A 21,817-nucleotide genomic window follows, 5' to 3' on the forward strand; every position below is an offset into this window, starting at 1 on the left:
GTGTTGCATCTTACAGATGTATAAATGACAGGGAACATTCACTTGCTGTGAGATACATAACAGATTTATATACATTTCTATGTACAAATGGACATTGCAGACACAGATAAATTAGGTTTTCTATTCGATGTTCCTATTTTGTAGTGATTACAGGGGATACATATCAACCCTCCTAAAGAGAAAAAGTAGGAATGGACGTCAATGTTAAATGGTTTAACACCCTATACGTTTTTCTTGTGATGGTAGTGCACTTTTTAAAATATTTTTTTTTATTTTGTTCAAGAAATCCAGCAGATACAGGTAACATAGAGTAGCAGAACGAACATATGAGGAATTAACATGCTTAATAACAAGCACAGCGGGCTGGAGTGTGCTGAAAAGGCCAATAACCAGGGGAACAATGCTGAATCAGAGATGGACGCAAGTGTTCACAGTGCCTGCGTAATTGAGTGATTATGTAGTACTGTGCATACTGTGTGTTTGAGTCGCACTGCCCAGGTTCTGCAATGGTCTTCAGATGGCAGCCAAAGTGAGAATTTTTTTCACAGTGTGATTAACAGTCAGCGAGCATTTATGGGTGTTACCAGTGTGGGGGGTGTCTAGTTAAATTTGGGCTTGTGACTTTTACAGCCTGTAACTGTGAATTTGTACCCAGTTGTAGTGGCTCCAGAGACTTACTTGCAACAGGCTTACAACTGAGGTTGTGTCTTGGGTACACAAGAGGCAGATCATTGACACCATCAGTGGGCATCGCTGTACATATTTTCTGCCCCTCTTAACGTATAGGCTCACTGGGCAGCTGCCTAGGGGCCCACAATTCTAGTGTCCCCCGAGCAGAGGTGGGTGGTGTTCACACAATCAGAGTAGTGAGGCAGCATTCTCTGCCTACCTCCCAGCCTCCAGCCAGACAGTGAATGGCTGTCAGCATGCTGATTGGTGGATGGCTGGAGCTATCCACCTGAGTGCTGACAGCTATTCACTGTATAGAATCTTATGGGGAGACGGCACAGGACCGCAGGAGGGATAACGTTATCATTTTTTTACTGGTTCTAGTGAATGGGTGTGTAGGGGCATACAATGCTATTAAGACTGGGCCCAGGCGTCAACTGCATTTTTACGCAGATGCGCTGAGTGCGAAAACTCTGTTGCGATTATAACTACTGTACATCCACCTTTGAATCAGGTCCAGTGCAAACTTGCCTACTCTCCCGGAATGGCCGGGAGGCTCCCGAAAATCGGGTGACCCTCCCGGCCCCACGGAAGAGCAGGCAAGTCTCCCGGAACGAGCTGTCACCCTACCCGTCCGCCCACTTACTGTGTAAAGTGGGCGGTCCGGGCAGTTGATGACGCGATTCTTGCTGAATCGCGTCATCATAGCCACGCCCCCTGCAGTGTAATGCCGGGGATCGCGGCATTACAGAGCGGGAGGCGTGGCTTAAACGATGTGCCGTGTAACTCCGCCCCCGGTCCGCCCATGCTCCGCCTCCGGTCCACCTCCTCCCCACGTCAGAGCCTGCCCCTGCCTCCCTGCTGAGCCGACCTGGCTGCTCTCTCCCGCAGAGAGCAGCCAGAATATCGGCAAGTATGGTCCAGTGTGATTACCAAGAGAGGGAAAGGAGAGCAGCACCTAATTCAGGGATCGCCGGCTTATTTCAGAGCAGAGCAGCAGTGATCACAGGATCTCCCAACTGCTCCCCCCCCCCTCCCCGCCCACGGGACACTGCGATCCGCGGGTGGGGCAGTGGGACAGTGTCCGAGTAGTGGGACTGTTCCGCTCGAATCGGGACAGTTGTGGGGTAAGTATTAGCTAGGGGTAGTAGGTGTACTTTTTAGTGGTACACTGTGAAAACATACTGTATATATACATTTAATATGATAGAGTGCATAAACCAATATAAGTAATACTTTGAAAGATACAAATGCAAAGCCCTACTTATGTAGGACATACATGAGCCACACATGAGCAGTATTTTAGGAGAAGAATGTGAAAAGCTGTAATTCATAAATGTAGCAGCCCGAAAGTGATGCTGGGCAATTTCACTTTGTCAGCATGCAGAGATTCCAATGGCACACTGCAAGCCTACAAGCGGCTGTGTAAACTCTCTGCACAGATGCACATCAAACAGAACAGGGCATGTACCTGCCAATGGTAAACCCCCCCCCCCCCCCCACACACACACACACACACCCTCCCCGCCCCCCAAACGAGCTGCTTCTCCACATTTCTTTTATTCCAAAATGACACTCTACAATGTATACATAGTACTGTAGGTAATACAGGGATTTTATGAAGTCTTGCCGATGAGTGTATACACTTTAATATAAAAGACAGATTTCTATCAATATAAAAGCCTTACTTCAAATCAAAAAATCTCATAAAATCAATGAAAGTCACATCTGGTTTTTCTATCTGCGGCCAGAAAAGTGAGTGTAAAATAACTGCACTAAGACAAGTGTGTAGACACAAACTGGCTGCGCTGACTAGACAGCAGAAGATTAAACTGTAATTAGGGGATTCTACTCCTTTCTGACATGTGGCTTAAGATGCCTAGTCCCAGCATAATTACTATTTAGGGTGTTTTTATTTAATGTCTGCCTGTTTTGGGTAAAGAAATATATTTATAGTGTCTCAGTTATTGCCATTAGTACCTTTACATTTTAAGAAAGGTCTTATTCGGGCACTTTGTGCACTGGTACATGGCATGTGCGCCCAGAACCGGCAGTAGGAGCAAGAAGATGGGTGCCAGCTTGCAGTAAGGATGGGCCATGTACCTTTCTGTATAATGCGATGCCTCTCTAGGGGGTGGTCTTCAGGTTGCCGGCGGCCGGCCTCATTTGCGCTCGCCCAGCTGTTGGTATGCCAGCGGTCGGGATTCTGGCGCCTGTATGCTGGTCGCCGGGACACCGACCACCAGCAAACCATACTACACCCCTCTCTAGGTAATCCGTGGTGTGGCCTGTAGGGATAGTGGCCGTGCTGCCCCATTAACTCAGGGCGAAAAGGTCGACAAATGAAATGGTTGACATGACAGAATGTCGACACAAACAAGGTCGACATAATTTTAAAGTTTTTTGTGTCGTTTTCGCTGCAAAGCACATTGAACCCCAAACAGAGGACCATGTCCCATCGCAACGCTTACTTCACTCGCCATGCTTTGGGCAAGGTTACTATTCCCAGTCATAGTCCACGTGATGATAAAGTATGAAAAAGTTGATTCAAATGCTAAAATCCTCTGCAAATCGCGTCGTCGTTCTGCTTACTTTTCCTCTCACTGCAGAAGGGTGCTCGCGGCTGTGGGAGTAACCGGAGGTTTCCATCAAGCTGCGGGAAGCTTGTCTCCTTTTCCGGGTGGGCAGGAGTGCCATTCCGGGAGAGTAGGCAAGTATGTTGTACACAAACCTGATGCTTTCGCAGTTGAGCAATTGTCAGGCAACTACGCATGCTTTGAAGTCGCACTGCGCATGTGCCGCAATGGTCTTGTGACAACGATCGCAGAGAGGATTTATTCGCACACGGACTGAGAGTCAGTCACCGTTTGATGGAGGTAACGGGAGTGGTGACATCGGTATTGTGACCGTTTGCTGGGTGTGTTTCATACTGCGCCTGTGATTTCGTGTGCAGCAACTTTGCATTTTTGTATTCAGCTGCTGGGACTCGCAGAAGCCGCCGGTGGGCGTCTCAGTACAAATCCAGCATTGGCGTATTTTCATACAGTATCTGTGCACACATTTGTAGCTGTGGCAGCAAGAGTGTACATCTCAGATTAAGGCCCACTGCCAGATCACAGGAGCAGGATGCCCCATTTATCTAGAAATCAGAATTTTCTTATCATTTAGTCAACTGAAATGAATACAGAATTGTAAGATCTGAGAGGAGTTTTCCATGTACAGTACATGACTAGCTGTCCTGCAGCTGCCAAGCATTATTAGCAGTGCACTATCCCACCAATAATGCCAATGAGTCCATATTAGCTCGCAATAGATTTGTGAAAGAAACTGTAAGGGTGGGTGTATGCTGCATACTATCCCAAAAGAACCATCACATATGGTGTCCCTCCCTTTTAGCCTAATTGGAAGATCTTTGTCCTTACAACATGTCACTGTACTGCAGGCAGGGGGTAAATGCATACACTGCAGTTCTGTAGATATCTGTCAACATAACTGTAAATGATCTTTCAACGTATCTTTGTTTTGTTTTTCAGACAAGTGGAGTTTTCCTCTATAGCATTATGATATTGTCACTGACCTACAGTACTAATCGCAGAGTGATGGAGAACCACCTGGTTGTCTTCATTTCAGTTGATTCTACAGTAGATAACCTTTTGTTCACAGCATATTGTTCTGGTAATACAGACGGCTATGCTGAAAACAACTGCACCATTGGCTTTATAAATGAAACAGAACAGTTTTTAGAGAAAGCCACTACTCCAGGGCTCGACAAATCCCAGGGGCCAGGTCTCCATGGCCCGTAGATTTTGCTGCCTGGCTACCAGATTATGCAGGGAGGGAGGAAGCAGATCCTCTTCAGACCCCAGCAGCCCCAGCGGAGATTCGTGGCCGTGCCTGTATTGTAGCAGCCATTTCATGCACAGGAGTGGATGTGCTGAGTGTCTGTCCCGGCCAGCCCTGACTACTCCTATATGTCCCAGCCTGCACTGTCTCCAAAATCCGGCTGCATAGAGCTCTCCGGAAAGAGCATCTATGCCTAGCTGGGGGTTTGTGGCTGCAGAGATGGTAGAGATGTGGCCCCGTGGGACGGGGGATTGTTTGCTCCATTAGTTGTGTGACCATGAGGGTTGCTTGCCTTGGGAGGAAGGGTGGTGGTGGTGGGGGGGATCTTTCTAGCGGCTTAATAATGTGGCTGTAGCGTGTGTGTGTGTGTGTGTGTGTGTGTGTGTGTGTGTGTGTGTGTGTGTGTGTGTGTGAACAATTTGTCAAGCTCTGCACTGCTCAAGGCTCTATCATCCCTTTACATGGGTGTTACAAATGGTGCAAGGTGACAAATGTAAAAAAGGTAATAAGTGAAAATTGCACATTGCTTATTTACAGAGTCAGACTGTGCGAATGTGTATGTATTGTATACATGTACTGTATATATGTATATAAATGTGTTAATATTTATTTATATACTGTAGCAGCAGCATACTTGGCAGTGTTTTACAGACAATTAGTAACAGACACAGTAATAAACAAGATGAGTATTATTAAAGGGGGTATACACGGAGATACCTGTGCTTACAATCTAAGCAATCTGACTAGATTGCTTAGAAGTTAAGCACGGATCTATAAGTGTGTATGCCCCCGTTGATATCGCCCGGTGCTAGATTGGCCTGCGTGCAGAGACTATCTAGCACGTCACTCATTTCACCCACTGGGTGAAATGAGCAGCCATCCCGCTCCCCCAACCCTTGCTCCAGCACACATCGCGCTGTGCTGAGGGGAGGGGGAGAGATGTGTGCTGAGTAGTCTGTGGGGGGTCATTCAGACCCGATCGCACGCTAGCTTTTTTTGCAGCGGTGCGATCGGGTCTGAACTGCGCGTGCGTATGCTCCGCAATGCGCAGGTGCCTCAGCCGCCGGCATCGGGGATCACCGGACAGCGTCGGATTTAACGAAGAAAGCGATCACACCGGTAAGAAGATTGACAGGAAGAGGCCGTTTGTGGGTGTCAACTGACCGTTTCTAGGGAGTGTCCGGAAAATCGCAGGCGTGCCCAGACGTTTGGAGGGATGATTCCTGATGTCAGCTTCTGGCCGGATCATTACAGCGGCTGAGTAAGTCCTGAGCAGTGCAGAGACTGCACAAACTTTTGTTTGTTCAGCTCTCTGCACAAGCGATCGCACCCTTGCACAGCGATTACCCACTCCCCCTATAGGCGGCAACTACCTGATCGCAGCACTGCAAAAAAATGCCTGCGTGCGATCAGGTCTGAATCACCCCCTGTGACAAATTGCTCAGCACACAACTCTCTAGTGTACTGGCCTTAACAGTCAAAGAGATAAGGGGTCCCTTCTCACATGCTGGCAATCTATAGGGAGAGCTTACTTTACATAGGATAGAGCTTTGTATGTATAGATGAAAGCTTTCTATGTATATAGAATAGCTTATCACTTACTGACAAATATCATGTCTAATTCTTTAGTACATCAAAGTGTAACGACTCTGACCAGACGGCTGCTGTTTCTGGAATAAGCACACTTTACACCTTACTCACACACACTCTGGGCTAAATGTACCAGGTTGGTTTTGCCTTTTTAAGAAATTCTAACTTGCAGTCTTGTATCTACAGTATATCACCAAAATAGTATCAAATTCCGCAACCCACAGGGTATTACAGGCCTAATTCAGAGATAACATAAACCCGATGTTGACGCAAATCTCCGATGTTGTAAGAACCAGTATTGTACATGTGAAGATATGGGACTGCTATTTCACTCTCAGTGCCCCAAACGCTGCACATGTTTTACACACTGCTGGCCTTTGAGGGCGACGGAGGGCAACATTCCTGAAACTGGGGGCATGTTGGCTCGGTTTTCTGGGCGTGCTGACACCAGTCACTGTCTACAGCAGTGCAATTTCCCCGTACATCCTGAGTAACCTGAGGGTTACTAGATGTCCGATGGTCACACAGTTGTTCCGATGCTGCGTCCTTGGATGGCGCAGCGTAACACAGAAGCCTACAGTGGGTCTTTTAACTCAAGATGGGGGTGTTTTTGCATATTTTCGCACCGCTGCTGCGTACAACTACGCAATAAAGGGTCCCCCCTACATTTTGCCCCTTCACAGTTATTTATCATTGTTATTTTTTCCCACCCTGGCTTACTTTTATGTCCTTGCTTTATTTCAGGGGCACCTTAGGCATTCCAGTAATTTAAAAAGAAAGATGGCATCTGCTCTAGAATTTTACAGACATTTTCTCAAAAAGTTTTCTGCCTGCTTTGTTATTTCATTTGTATGTGGCATAAATGATGTGCCCACTTGTAGATGATGCCAATCTTGCTATATATATTTTAGTAAGGAGGGATTATACTGCCATTTGCTTTGCATCTGATTTATACATAGGCGTTTCACATTTTGACAAGAAAACACCTTATGAAACGTAGCCCTGATATTTCACTGCTCTCAGGCTGCAGTTTTATTCCTGCTCTCTCTATGCGGCTTTATAATGCCCTGAGGTTTTATTTTAGAGAGGCGTTGCTTCCAGCTAATCCTCCTCCATAATTTCCCTTAATATTATGGTATTTTCCGACATCCTCGGATTTAGATTTTAACACCGTGAATGGTTACCAAGGCGATGCATCAATGGAATGATGGTTGAATAGTGTATGTGTGCATGTGGTGTGAACAGGAACACAAATCGTGAGTAAGTTAAAAGGAAGACGGAGGAGAAAGACGATAATATCCCCAGGAGAGCCCCATCTGGGAACACTTCACCACTCCCCAACGACTGAAGCTCTGCGTGGGCACAGGTGGATCCCAGCCTCCTGCTGTAGCAGAGCCCAGCGCGTAGCCTGAAAGAAGACTTTCATTACTCTGGGCTGTTTGGATTGGAAAGTAGCCATCTCAAACATTTGCAGGTGGCTTGGCCATACTTTGACACTTAAATATTTGAGGCCGTGATAAAATCAGAATATTACTACAATATGGCGCTATACAAAGTGTAACGTGCAATCCTTAATATGAAATGTATGTTAAAAGATCCATTCTCTAGAGACCACTAAGAAATTCACATTTGAAATTAGTATACTACTTATTCCCAAATGTTTTGGTTTTAATGTGTTTGGGAGGGAATGGAAATGAAAGCAAGCCCTTCCAAGTTCTTTCGCCTTTCATGCTCAGGTTACAACTGTTCGAGGCATACGTTTTCAAAAGACTCACATTTTTTATTTTTGCTTATCCTCCTATGGCAAATAGGAAAACTCATAAGTCTCTCAAATTCATAATCCTGTTTGTAAGCGCTCAAACAGAGTGAGGGAAAATCAAGGAAATTTTGACATCATATGTTCAGATGCTATCAAGAAACACTCTGATACTCATCAATGCCTCCTCTCCTGTTTTCAATACATCCGCCCCCAACATGGAAAGAATATGCAGAAGAAATGTGTTGTGTGATTAAAGTCCTGAAGTTATCCATTATGCTGCCTGGGACCCAGTGGGCAATGAGTGAACCAGTGTACCCTTACCCATATAATATGTGTATTTGACAAATAAAGGGTGTAAGGGGGCCAAACCCAGTACACCGCATAATACCCCTGTTGTATTAATACAGCTCTGCCTGTAGTAGATGGTATCTATGTTTTGCATCACATACTACAGGTTGAGTCTCCCATATCCAAAATGTTTATTTAAATACCATAAAGAGATATTTTTGGGATGGGACCCAAACTTACAGTATTCACAAAATGCATTTATGTTTCATATACACCTTATACATCTAGTCTGAAGGTCAGTTTATACAATATGTTTAATAAGTTTGTGCATGAAACAAAGTTTGTGTACACTGAGCCATTAGAAAGCAAAGGTGTCACTATCTCAGCATCGCTCCAAAAATTCTGTATTTCTGAATTTTGGCAATGGGAAACTCAACCTGTATAACAAATATAAAACATATATTTTTGGATACAGAATTTAGTTTCCAATAAGCTCACTCACCAAACAGAGGTCAAAGAAACAAAAAAATATATATTTTTGACTCCTATGGATAATTAGCCCTAAAAGAATACAGCTTCGCTATAGAAATAGCACCCTACACGACAGTCATGATGCGGACAGCACTGCAGTACTGATTCACTGGAAACATTCATCACAGTTGGAAACGGTTACAATACAACACACAGTTTAAACCACTTTACTAAATACATCTACTTAAGAGGAACACTTCATGTAAACAACTTGGAAAACTGACATTGAAATAATAATAGCTCAGAACCCTCTCTTCATCACAACAGGGAGTTTATAAGTGTAGAAATTCAATCAAAGACAAATCACTGTAATCTCGCCTAAGATGAGAAAACATTGAATGTATACAATGCAGTAGTTCAGGTTATTGTAAGAATCAGAATATTCAATTCAATAAAATTATAAACCTTATACCAAATATCACATTTTAGCAAATAATTGGCACTTCTAATGACTAATCACAACATATGATTTAAATATATGGGTCTGCTTCAGAGTTGCACCAGCCCTATTCTTGGGTAGAGCGTAAGCTCACCTCCGAAGAGACAGCAATTCCGCCTCCACACCCTGAAAGCAATGTGTGAACGCAGTTACACCCACTCAGACACAAGTGGAGATGTGCAGGACTCTGAATCACCCATAGTTTCTCAGTAACGTATCTCAGGCTACTGAGCATGTGCAGTGCAAAACAATGTGAGATCTATCCGCACAACGAATTTGCGTGCAACACTGAATTAGACCCATAGGCTATAAGTAACTGTTCAATAATCTCATTAAAATGGGAAAAATATACCACAATGAAGAAAAGATTTGTCCTCCTACCCGATCTGGCGATTGGTGGAAGGTGCCTGTGTGATGACTGAGCTGGACTGGGGCGATGGCATTGCCTGCTGAATGACAACGCTGGTATCATGGTTTGGCAGTCTTGCATTTGATAGCTGGTGTGACCCAGGTCCTGCCATTCCCCCAACTGCATTATGCAGGGAGATCGTCTGTAAGCAGAGAAAATGATGTGGTTCACATACCGGAAACTCTGATTTGTATCAATTCTTTTTCACAGTGTTCCAGCGTTCTAGGCATATTGGTCTAAGAAATTCTTGTTTTACAGAATCTTATATTGACTAATGCTTCCAAAGGTTACATTCATTATATTCATATCACCAGGTGTAATGTACCATGCCTGCAAATGAATTTATATGCCCCACAGAAGACAGCATAATAAACAAATCATAGGCTCATCAATTGTGTATATGAAAATAATGCTACCACTGAAGTATGTTAATTATAACAAACCGCAGGCTTTATCTTATAGGCCAAATTTACTACAGCTCCCAAAGCTGAGAAATCCAGGAGACCCAGGTGGCTAAATTTTGTTCAAGCCACAAACTCCTCCCCGTCATTCCTTCATGGTCCCAACCTTTATGAAACTAACACATATGTATCATAATTTGGGCACATCAAGAGGCTGAATTATGAGAAAATAAACATTGTTAGTAAAAAGATTTTGGGTTGGGAAAATGAAAAAAAAAAAAAACAACAACAAAAAAAACAGATCACATGGGAGCCCTGAACTTGATATAAAATGTACCATTGTATAACTCCTCCTCCAACCTAGCGATACTGTGGGGGCTTTATCCTAGAGATACCTGACATTCCAGATTAATTCAGCCCCATCAGTGCTACAACAGCTTCCTGCCCTGGCAACCGTTCAATTCCATAAAGCACTGTGTGTGTCTGTTCCTAGCACCGAACTGATTTAACAGAACTGGATAACAATGTATAGATTTGTATTGTTACCAGTTGTGAATTTCTGGACCAAATCCTAAGTGGTACTGCCAGAGATTAATGTGTGTTTGTTAGTTGGGGAAGAGAAGAGTAAGAATGACAGGTCTACCTGGTAATTTCATGAAAAACACGGGTCCTTTTTCTGTGAATTTACCCGGATTGGAGACACAGGAATTACCCTTTCACACAAACAAAATACCCGTGTTGATCTGCAAATTACCTAGTCGAAACTCTCCACCCAGTAATTTGCTTGTACGTGTGAAAGGGGCGGTCAGACAGAGCCCGGGATTTCTGTCTGAAAGTGGTATAAGAGACATTTTTAGTAACTTGTCCAATGGAGAGTGTTAGCTGCTGTGAGAAATTATTCTCTAAACAATGGCACAGACACAGCTTTCATGTGATGAAGCGTTTTGCTCCCTTATAATTATTCTCTTCTTAGTATCATACATCATAATGCATATTTTGTATAGCTTGCCCTGGTACTATGCTACGCCAACGTCTTTATAATACATTCAAAAGTTATGGACAGACACTGCCAAGTAAGCTCTATCGTACTACATAGTAGATACATAAATATTTGGAGAAATAACATTATTTTTATGGTATATCTCAAGTCTGTGAAAATAAACTATATTATAAAAAAAAACTTTACAAAGGATATTTTGTCTCACACAACATAGCTAAATTTATGAAAACAGAGACATGTGTTTTTACCATGTGTCTGTCACATGTAAAGTATCTGAACTCAGGTACCCAACTAGTGTGCGGAGAGGTGAGGAGAGGTGAATTAATTACAGATTCCCGACAAACAGAAAGTAACAGAAAGGAGCTATTAATAGCAGGCAGGCTGTGTATTCAGTCCTGTGATTTCAAACATTTGTTTTATGATTTAAGATGTATTTAACACCTCTGAAGGTGTAAGACTCAAAGCTGTATCTGAATGGCATAAAACCAGTTGCAGAAAGTAAAATAAATACAGCCTTCAGTGTGGACGTCTTATGGGCTTCAGTAAGTCTGGATTTAAACAAGAGTATTTGGAATAAAAGTTCAAAGTGACAAAATGAGAAATGACAGGTCTCAAAAACCATAAGTGCTGCATTAATAGATTCCCCTATACTATATAGCAGAACTTGATCATACTACCTGCAGTAGAGTTAGCTCTATGACCACATCACTGTGTATATAGTGGGCTTCCTGTAAACCATTTCACTGCATAGCAGTCCTTTACTCTGCATGTTGTCGCTGGTGATTGCATCATTGTATTAAATCAATTGCAACATGGATCTTGCAGAATAAAATAACAATTATTTTTTAATTAGTTATTTGACTTCTCCCGCAACTAATGATTTACTCCTCTTCAATTAATAATTAAGAGCTTTGATATAAGACACTATAATTGGGCAGTACGGATGGTGTAATGGTTAGCATTACTGCCTCACAGCATTGAGGTCATGGGTTTGATTCCCACCATGGCTCTAACTGTGTGGAGTTTGTATATTCTCCCCGTAATTGTGTGGGTTTCCTCTGGGTGCCCCAGTTTCCTCCCACAATCCACAAATATACTGGTAAAATATACTGGTAGGTTAATTGAATCCCAACAAAATTAACCCTATCGTGAATGTGTGTGCATGTACATGTGATAGGAAATATAGATTGTAAGCTCCACTGGGTCAGGGACTGATGTGAATGGGCAAATATTCTCTGTACAGCACTGTAGAATATTTGTGCACTATATAAATAAATTGGAATAAATAAATAATATAATCAGAGGCTTGAATAGTAGAATAAATTTCAGATTTATAAATAAATAAATCCTAACCGCCATGTTACATGCTGTGTTTGCAAAATTACAATTAGGAGCTGATTGGCTGGTACTTTAACACCGTACAATATATCAATCAAGGCATGATCAATTCTCAAAAATATGTCAGGGTGAAGTGAACAACTTGAGAATATTTTTTTTCCCGATATTCCAGTAAAGGCATGAAAATACTGTCCAGCCTCCGTTACGGCATTAAATTATTTCTGTTGGTGGAGGAAGGGGCTAGTTCCTTAAGTATATATTTCCAAAATAATGTACACTGAGTGAAAATAATTCTTTTCAAATGCAACCACAAACTATATTTATGCATTTCTACTTTCCCTATTTATTTTGTTTAGTGAAAGAATAAACGTTTGCCACTCTCTTTTAGATTCTTTTTCTTTGTCTCAGCTTATGATCTAATTCATGGCAGACTCTGCAAAGCCCCAGCTTTACATGAGAAATGCAAACAGTTCATGTAATAAAAACCAGCCAACATATTGAGATTGGCCAAGTTCCAAACACTTTATATGTTTTATTTCAACCAAATCTCAGCTATGAACTGGGCAGTTACTTAAGTTTCTATTGAGAATTTTACCATGGTATACAGAATTCAAGTTAAAACATTCTAAGATATTGCCAACATCATAAACTGCAGGGTCTATAATACACTTACACTTTGAAACTTAAATATGTATTTAATTCAAGAATTAGATTTTTTTTTCATTATAAAACCGTAAAATTTAAATTTTCTCTTCAATTAGGATTTGATCATTTCTACTGGTATGCTGAAGGGAGGAGACCCAGCTTGCAAAATGAAAACACTTTAAATATGGGGGGAGAGGGAGCGCCAATTCTTTTCCTGGCACAGGGAACCAAACTGTCTAGTTACGGCTCTGCTCAGTGGCCACGTTGTTAGGTACAACTGTACAACTGCTTGTTAATGCAAATATCTAATCAGCCAATCATCTGACAGCAACTCAATGCATACAAGCTTGCATACATTGTTCAGTTGTTGCCTAGCAGCCCAAACACCAACATGAGGAAAAAATGGGTCAGATTGTGAATCGCATTCTTCTGCGCCTGCATTAATGTCTTTTGCTGTAGTTGCAGCTGGTGTACAACCATGCATCTGAATGCGTGAGAACTGTGATGCACACTTTGTCACAACCACCGGAGGCACCACCAGGATTTGCATCAGCCCCAATGCTATGTGCAGAATCTCTGCCAGAGTATGGCTTCTAATATACGCGATTAAGCATATGACCACACAAACATACCTGTAACACTCCTGCGACACTCCCATAAAGCACCCATCAGGGTGTCTCTTTAGCCACTTTCCAGTCACCGCCCAGGAATGCCCAATACATTCCAGAGTTAGATGTCTCAATCGGTCCTCTGACTCTGTATAATCACGCCGTGGGACGCTTGCACCATGTGACTTTTAGGAATTTAGCTGTATGCGCAGATACAAAAAATCAGCATTGTGTTTGACGCAGAATCAGCCCTGAAGTGTCTCTGTCTGTGGAATAATTGTTGGTTCAGGACTGGTTGGTTTTAGCATCTCAGAAACTGATGATCCCCTGGGATTTTCATGCACCACAGTCTGCAGAATTTACAGAGAAAAGTGCGCAAAACAAAAAAGGGTCCAGTGAGAGGCAGTTCTGTAGGTTAAGATGACTTGTTAATGAGGTCAGTGGACAATGGCTAGACTGGCTTGAGTTGATAGGAAGTGATAGTAGCTCAAATAACCATGGCATACAACAGTGGTAAACTATGCAGAAGAGCATCTATTAATGCACAGCACATCTACTGTACATCGACAGTTAAAAATTGGAAAAATGTTGGCAGTCAGAAATTGACATAAACATTAATCCATGGTTCCATCCTACCTTGTGTAACCAGTTCAGGCTGGTATAGTGGTATAATGGCAGTGGGAATATTCTTGGCACACATCATGCCTCTAAATATCATTTTTTATGTAACACCCTCTAGGGAATAACACCCCAGGGTTAAAAGCTACTGCCTATTGCAGATACCTTGGGAGGGTTTTTCAGGGGAAACAACATTGGACAAATTGCGGTATCCGGTAGAGGGGCATGGCCAAACGGGAAACATCATTAAAGGGGAAGCGGAACATTAGCCTATAAAGGGGAGAGTTTTTCTTGCCTTTGGAAAATACATCTTGGAACTTGGAAGAAGGGCTGGGGAGTTGGGGGGCGCTACGATGCCCATCTAACACCCTACCAAAAAGCCCAAAGTAGAGGTCTGAAAGAGTCCATGAGAGAGGTCTGCAGAGAGAACACAGGCAAGGCATGTGAGAGACAGAATAGAAAGATCTGGAAGCCTTCAGTGTGAGTTGCCCAAGTGAGATCTCCCTCCACAACGCAGCACCCAGGAGAGGCCAAAAGCTGCAAATGTATTGCTGAGAGGGTCGGGTTTTTCAGTGCTTTACTGTTAAAAGGGATTAGGAGTCCCCTATGCATGAAAACCCCCTCCAGCCATTAGAGGAGGGGGGGGAGGTGTCACAGTTAAAGCAGTGACGCTATACGAGCCATCCCCGTAGGAGAAGGGTGGGCTGCAGAATAGATTACACTGCAGAGAGTGTCAAAGCTGCATTGGGAGGAGGGGTGCTCTATACTGCTGTCCCATGTGTAGGAGAAGGGGTGCAAAGAAAAGTAGATATGTGTATGACATCTATATACTGCTGGCCCTTACGGAGCAGAGAGAGGCAGACTGAGTATGATGAGGTATTCTGTATACTGTCTGCAGAGAGGCAAAGAAAGGCAGACTGTAGTAGCAGCACAAAAGTGAGGAACAAGGCACTTATGTAGGCTGTGTCCTCCATTAAAGCTGCCGACATGACAGATGAGTGTGAAACTGTGGAACTACAGGCTCCAGCTAGGGAAGTGCCAGGTGGACCTGTATATGTAAAGTGCAAACTGTGCTTTGTAACTGTGCTTTGAGACTGTGCTGATTAAGAAGATGGAGTGTAATCATACAGAAAAGACTGTCTAACAAACCAAGTGTTTGAGCTGGGGGGAGAGGAGAAGCTTGCTGTAACCATATTCCTGTCCTTTAAAGTCTTCTGAGGGAGGAGAGAACAAAGTGATATATTTTAATACATTATACATACCTCCCAACTGTCCCGATTTTCGCAGGACAGTCCCATTTTTTTGGGACTGTCCCGCTGTCCCACCTGCGGGCCGCAGTGTCCCGCGGTGGGGGTGAGGGAGGCAGTTGGGAGGCTCCTGCACTCACTGCTGCGGTGAACAGCGTCTATTCAGTGGAGACAGGAGGAGAGGGGGCATGCCAGCAGCTCACAGAGGGCTGGGCATGCCCCCTCACTGACGAAAAGGGGACGTGGCTCGCGATTGCAGGTCCTCCACGAAGCCACACCCCCTTCTCATAGGCCATGCCCCCTTATCTGGAGCGCGCGGGTCCCTCTTTCATGAGGAAGAATGTTGGGAGGTATGCATTATACATTAAAAACTGTTGCTGCATACGTCTATACTAGTGATGTGCACCGGAAATTTTTCGGGTTTTGTGTTTTGGTTTTGGATTCGGTTCCGCGGCCGTGTTTTGGATTCGGACGCGTTTTGGCAAAACCTCCCTGAAAATTTTTGTCGGATTCGGGTGTGTTTTGGATTCGGGTGTTTTTTTTACAAAAACCCCTCAAAAACAGCTTAAATCATAGAATTTGGGGGTCATTTTGATCCCATAGTATTATTAACCTCAATAACCATAATTTCCACTCATTTCCAGTCTATTCTGAACACCTCACAATATTATTTTTAGTCTTAAAATTTGCACCGAGGTCGCTGGATGAATTAGCTAAGCGACCCAAGTGGCCGACACAATCACCTGGCCCATCTAGGAGTGGCACTGCAATGTCAGACAGGATGGCCGATTTAAAAAACAGTCCCCAAACAGCACATGATGCAAAGAAAAAAAGAGGTGCACCAAGGTCGCTGGATGGCTAAGCTAAGCGACCCAAGTGGCCGACACAAACACCTGGCCCATCTAGGAGTGGCACTGCAATGTCAGACAGGATGGCCGATTTAAAAAATAGTCCCCAAACAGCACATGATGCAAAGAAAAAAAGAGGTGCACCAAGGTCGCTGGATGGCTAAGCTAAGCGACCCAAGTGGCCGACACAAACACCTGGCCCATCTAGGAGTGGCACTGCAGTGTCAGACAGGATGGCACTTCAAAAAATAGTCCCCAAACAGCACATGATGCAAAGAAAAAAAGAGGTGCACCAAGGTCGCTGGATGGCTAAGCTAAGCGACCCATGTGGCCGACACAAACACCTGGCCCATCTAGGAGTGGCACTGCAGTTTTCTAGCGAGAGGATGAGTGCTTCCATCCTCATGTGAATCTGAACCACTAGCCATGAACATAGGCCAGGGCCTCAGCCGTTCCTTGCCACTCCGTGTCGTAAATGGCATATTAGCAAGTTTACGCTTCTCATCAGACGCATTTAATTTTGATTTTTGGGTCATTTTACTGACCTTTTGTAGTATACTTGACGACACAGAGGTAGAGCAATGGACTACTGTACCGTACTGCTATATATATACTGGTGGTCAGCAAAATTCTGCACTGTCCTCCTACTATATACTGCGCACAACTAAAATGCAGCACAGGTATGGATGCATAGTATACTTGATGACACAGAGGTAGCAGTGGACTACTGTACCGTACTGCTATATATATACTGGTGGTCAGCAAAATTCTGCACTGTCCTCCCACTATATACTGCGCACAACTACAATGCAGCACAGGTATGGATGGATAGTATACTTGACGACACAGAGGTAGAGCAGTGGACTACTGTACCGTACTGCTATATATATACTGGTGGTCAACAAAATTCTGCACTGTCCTCCTACTATATACTGCTCACAACTAAAATGCAGCACAGTATGGATGCATAGTATACTTGACGACACTGCTATATATATAGCAGTGGACTACTGTACCGTACTGCTATATATATACTGGTGGTCAGCAAAATTCTGCACTGTCCTCCTACTATATACTGCGCACAACTAAAATGCAGCACAGGTATGGATGCATAGTATACTTGACGACACAGAGGTAGAGCAGTGGACTACTGTACCGTACTGCTATATATATACTGGTGGTCAGCAAAATTCTGCACTGTCCTCCTACTATATACTGCGCACAACTAAAATGCAGCACAGGTATGGATGGATAGTATACTTGACGACACAGAGGTAGAGCAGTGGACTACTGTACCGTACTGCTATATATATACTGGTGGTCAGCAAAATTCTGCACTGTCCTCCTACTATATACTACAATGCAGCACAGATATGGAGCGTTTTTCAGGCAGAGAACGTAGATATTTTCAGCACACTGAGCACAGATATTTGCAGCACACTGAGCACAGATATTTGCAGCACACTGAGCACAGATATTTGCAGCACACTGAGCACAGATATTTGCAGCACACTTAACACAGAAACTGAGAGAATGCAGCCACGTCCTCTCGCTATCATCTCCAAAGCACGAGTGAAAATGGCAGTGACGCGCGGCTCCTTATATAGAATACGAATCTCGCGAGAATACGACAGCGGGATGATGACGTTCGGGCGCGCTCGGGTTAACCGAGCAAGGCGGGAAGATCCGAGACTGCCTCGGAACCGTGTAAAATGGGTGAAGTTCGGGGGGTTCGGATCCCGAGGAACCGAACCCGCTCATCACTAGTCTATACCTACAGTATGTCTATATGTGTGACTGCGTCCACCATGTTCCTGGTGACAAATCTCTGCTGCGCATGCACAAATTACTGAGGAAATGGCCACCAGACCGTAATTTCTGCTCCAGCAGTAGCACTGACACGGGAATCCCGAGAGGTAAGTAACTGAACATGGTTGCAGGGTGTGCGGTGGGGGCCCCCCTTGATCTAGGGGCCTGTGTGCAACACACACACACTGCACCCATTAAAGATAAGCCTATGCTTCCAGCCGTATAACACACCATCACAAAGCTCATGTCATTTCAAGCTGACAGCACAAATATGACAACGAGCTCAGTGTACTCCTATGGCTTCCACTGTCACCACATCAATTCAGCAGAGTATTGGCCCCCATACATCAGGTAGCCTGTTTTCCCGATTCCCCGGTACTGGGATCAGGGAATCAGGAATTTTAAACATGCTTAATATTCCAATTCCCAGACCTGGACGTTGGGGAAGTAGGACTTCGGGGGTGATTCAGACCTGATCGTAAATGTGTTAAATTTAGCACATCTACAATCAGTCACACTGACATGCGGGGGGACGCCCAGAACAGGGCTAGCCCGCCCCACATGTCAGTCCCTGCTCCGTTGCACAAGTACAAAAGCATCACACAGCGGCAATACTTTTGTACTTCAGCAGTAGCTCCCAGCCAGCGCAGCTCCTGCGCGCTTGCAGGAAGCAACTCATTGCTGCCCGGGTTGTAGCGGCTGCGTGTGACATCCGGGCACGCCTGCGTTGCCCAGACCGCGGTCCGCCTGCGTTGCCCAGACCGCGCCCCCTAAATGGCGGCTATATGCAGCCGGCCCGCACCCTCCCACCTCTGCCTGTCAATCAGGCAGAGGCGATCGCAGGGCTACGACAGCCGTCGGAAGTCTGCCATGCGCCGGTGCACTGTGGCACTGGCACATGCGCAGTTCAGACCTGATCGCTGCTGTGCAAAAACACACCGATCAGGTCTGAATGAGCCCCATTGTCCGTTATAGCTATAAGGTATGGGGGCCATATCTTAGGAATGTGATAGAATAGGAGATTCATAGCATGAATGTGCAGCTGACAAATTGCGCCAATTGTGTGATGCTGTCATGTTAACACTGACAAGAATCTCTAAGGAACTTGTTTAATATATGCAACTAAGTTTTCGGGCATTGGCATTTCTATCATGGGTGCAATGAGCAATGTGTAATGTCATGGGCACACACACTGCACCCATGTTTCTTTAATACTTACTTATCCGGAGTCCCGCGACGGACGATGCAACCTCGGCAAAAGTCACTCCCAAAATGGCCGCCGCGCATGCGCAGTAGGTAATTAGTCTTCGGACCATGGTGGGCGCCATGTTTCCAGAGACCTGCGCATGTGCAGTAGACTCTGGCACAATGGGAGAGGAGGGGGCCCACTCGGAGACTGCACACGGTCCCCTCCTCTCTTAAAACACCCCTGGTGCAAAGGATGGTCACTACTAGAAAAATGTTCCCAAGTTAGTGGCCAACTAGCGTGAATTCATAAATATGAAATTGGAAAATGTATTTTTCTAATTGCCAAAGTCAGTTTGGCAGCCTATGCATTTGCTGCTCGGGATCTCCCATAATTATTTAAGAATACGGTATTATTTCTATCACAGTTCTCTGTAATCTACTGAAACAGAAGCTACTGTACATGGGAATTTAGGTGGAGAAAGACTAAAAAGGTTCAGGTAATATCAATACTTAATTAGTGCACATTGCCGACTCTAATGGGCCCTACACATTGGCCGAGGTGCCCGACGACCGATACGGCCGACGGACAACCCGGTGGCGGGAAGGGGGGTGACGGGGAGAGTGAAGTTTTTTCACTCCCGGACATCACCAGGCCCAATAGCCCTGCATGCTAATATGGACGTGATTGTCCATATTGGCTTGCATGTATAAACGAGCCGGCACCAACGATCAACGACCGCGGGGCCGCGCATCGTTCATCGTTGGTGCCTACACACTGAGCGATATGAACGATATCTCATTCATTAAAGCCACGTGGGAACTGCATGAAGAGACACCATATTTTAGACATGATTCTTATTGGCGAGATCACTCACATGTGTAAGTCAGTATAATAACTACAAATAGGTGCCTGGTTTAGGGGGGAGTTGTATCAAGCCTTCTAAAGAGGGGAATGGAAGTGTTGCGCATAGCAACCATTCACATTATATAGAATGTACTAGACACAAGAGCTCTAGAATATGATTGGAATGGGCAACACCTCCAGTTGTCCTCTCTAGAACGTTTGATACATTTCCACTGTAGAGACAATTGCACAAAGGAGTCCAGAAATTTACTGCAAAAGTGCATCTGTCAAAATATGTAAGATATATGCAACTGTAAATATACCACGTAACTGCATTCAGAGCAATGTATCCTTGTACCTGTCTATATGCAGACATGCCTCCTATATGATTAATTTTAAAGTTATGTGTTAGATACGAATGGGTGCACTGCAGAAGTGCATCGGGATAGCATTACTGTACTGCGCCTACACATAAATGGCCCTTACCCACCTCTCCATGCAAGAGGAGCCACATATGTATAATGTATATGTATAATGTACAGTAAACTCAGCTTATATGGTCAAGAAACAGTGCAACTTACTTTACACAAGATGTATGTTTACATACGCTAGCGGTTTCAGCAGAGGGTTCAGTTTGCAAACCAGCTGTTTGCTATAAACATAGTGCAGCTTATTATAAACCACACACCGTTTACGTCCTTCAAAACCACCAAAAATCACAATTTTACATAAGCTGCTGCTTAGTAAATAATGTGGTTTGTGTTTTTAAAACCACATGCAAAATTGCATTTGGCCACATCCTGGCTACGGTCTTTTCATGGCTGTGGCAGGGGAAATAAACATGGCTTACCAAGGGGATTGATATACAGATTAGAACGGTATCACTGATAGGATTTATGCCATACTGCATCTACCTTTCATATCACTGTGTCTATTTATGACCTGGTTTATAACAGTCTCCAGGTAATAAACTGACCCTATGGAAACAATTAATGTTACTTTCCTGATAGTAGACAATTACTCTGTGCTTTTTGCTGTGTGACTTCCAAAAAGGAGTTTTAATACTTGTATGGCTAGTATATAATTGCTCCTACAGAAGGCTGGTGTGATGCAGTAAGCAGGGTAGGAGGGTGTCGGGCTGGAGAGGCACCTACCTCGCTCTGCCAGCAGCCGGCTATCCACTGTTAGCGGCACTGCCGCTCCTGTCATTCATTGATCCCCTGATCTGTACTCACTGGCTACCAGCCACCTCTCCTCCATTTATTAGTGACTCTTATTTAACATTCTTGTATGTCACTTTATATCATAATCTATTAGGATTAGGGAGGCTATCATTTATTGTATATATGTATATATATATATATATATATATATATACTGTACATACTTGCGGCGGAATGTAATGGGGTGCGGGATTAACGTGCGGGACAAACCCACATTAGAAGGTGCGAGTTTGTCCCAAAACTCACCCAATGTAATAGCCTGTAAGTTTTTAAGTTCAAGGCTAATACAATGCGCGATGTAGGGCGAGTTTAATAGAATGAAAACTTACACAATGTAATGTGATGTTTCATTACATTGTGTGAGTTTGAGCACGGATAAATAAGATCTGAGCATGATACTGTCTGTAAAAGTTTTTAAATGGTTAAAATAAAAAGACGTGAAGGCCCTGGTGATCTCTCAGGCTGTACTCTCAAATATCTCCATTTACTAACCATAATGTATCGCATGGACTACCGTGGG

At 44.1% G+C, this 21,817-nt stretch overlaps 1 protein-coding gene across 4 annotated transcripts in view; it reads right to left on the reverse strand.

The window, feature by feature from the left end:
* The window catches only part of CREB5 (cAMP responsive element binding protein 5), a 775,500-nt gene that overhangs the window by 440,747 nt on the left and 312,936 nt on the right, over window positions 1-21,817 (reverse strand). For all 4 annotated transcript variants that reach the window (XM_063921974.1, XM_063921972.1, XM_063921973.1 and 1 more), the window contains one exon: window positions 9,501-9,670. In XM_063921974.1, coding sequence (XP_063778044.1) covers window positions 9,501-9,670 — 170 coding nt within the window. The remainder of the gene's footprint in view (window positions 1-9,500; window positions 9,671-21,817) is intronic.

The sequence above is a fragment of the Pseudophryne corroboree genome, chromosome 5 (genome assembly GCF_028390025.1).
Source record: "Pseudophryne corroboree isolate aPseCor3 chromosome 5, aPseCor3.hap2, whole genome shotgun sequence".
Classification (NCBI taxonomy): domain Eukaryota; kingdom Metazoa; phylum Chordata; class Amphibia; order Anura; family Myobatrachidae; genus Pseudophryne; species Pseudophryne corroboree.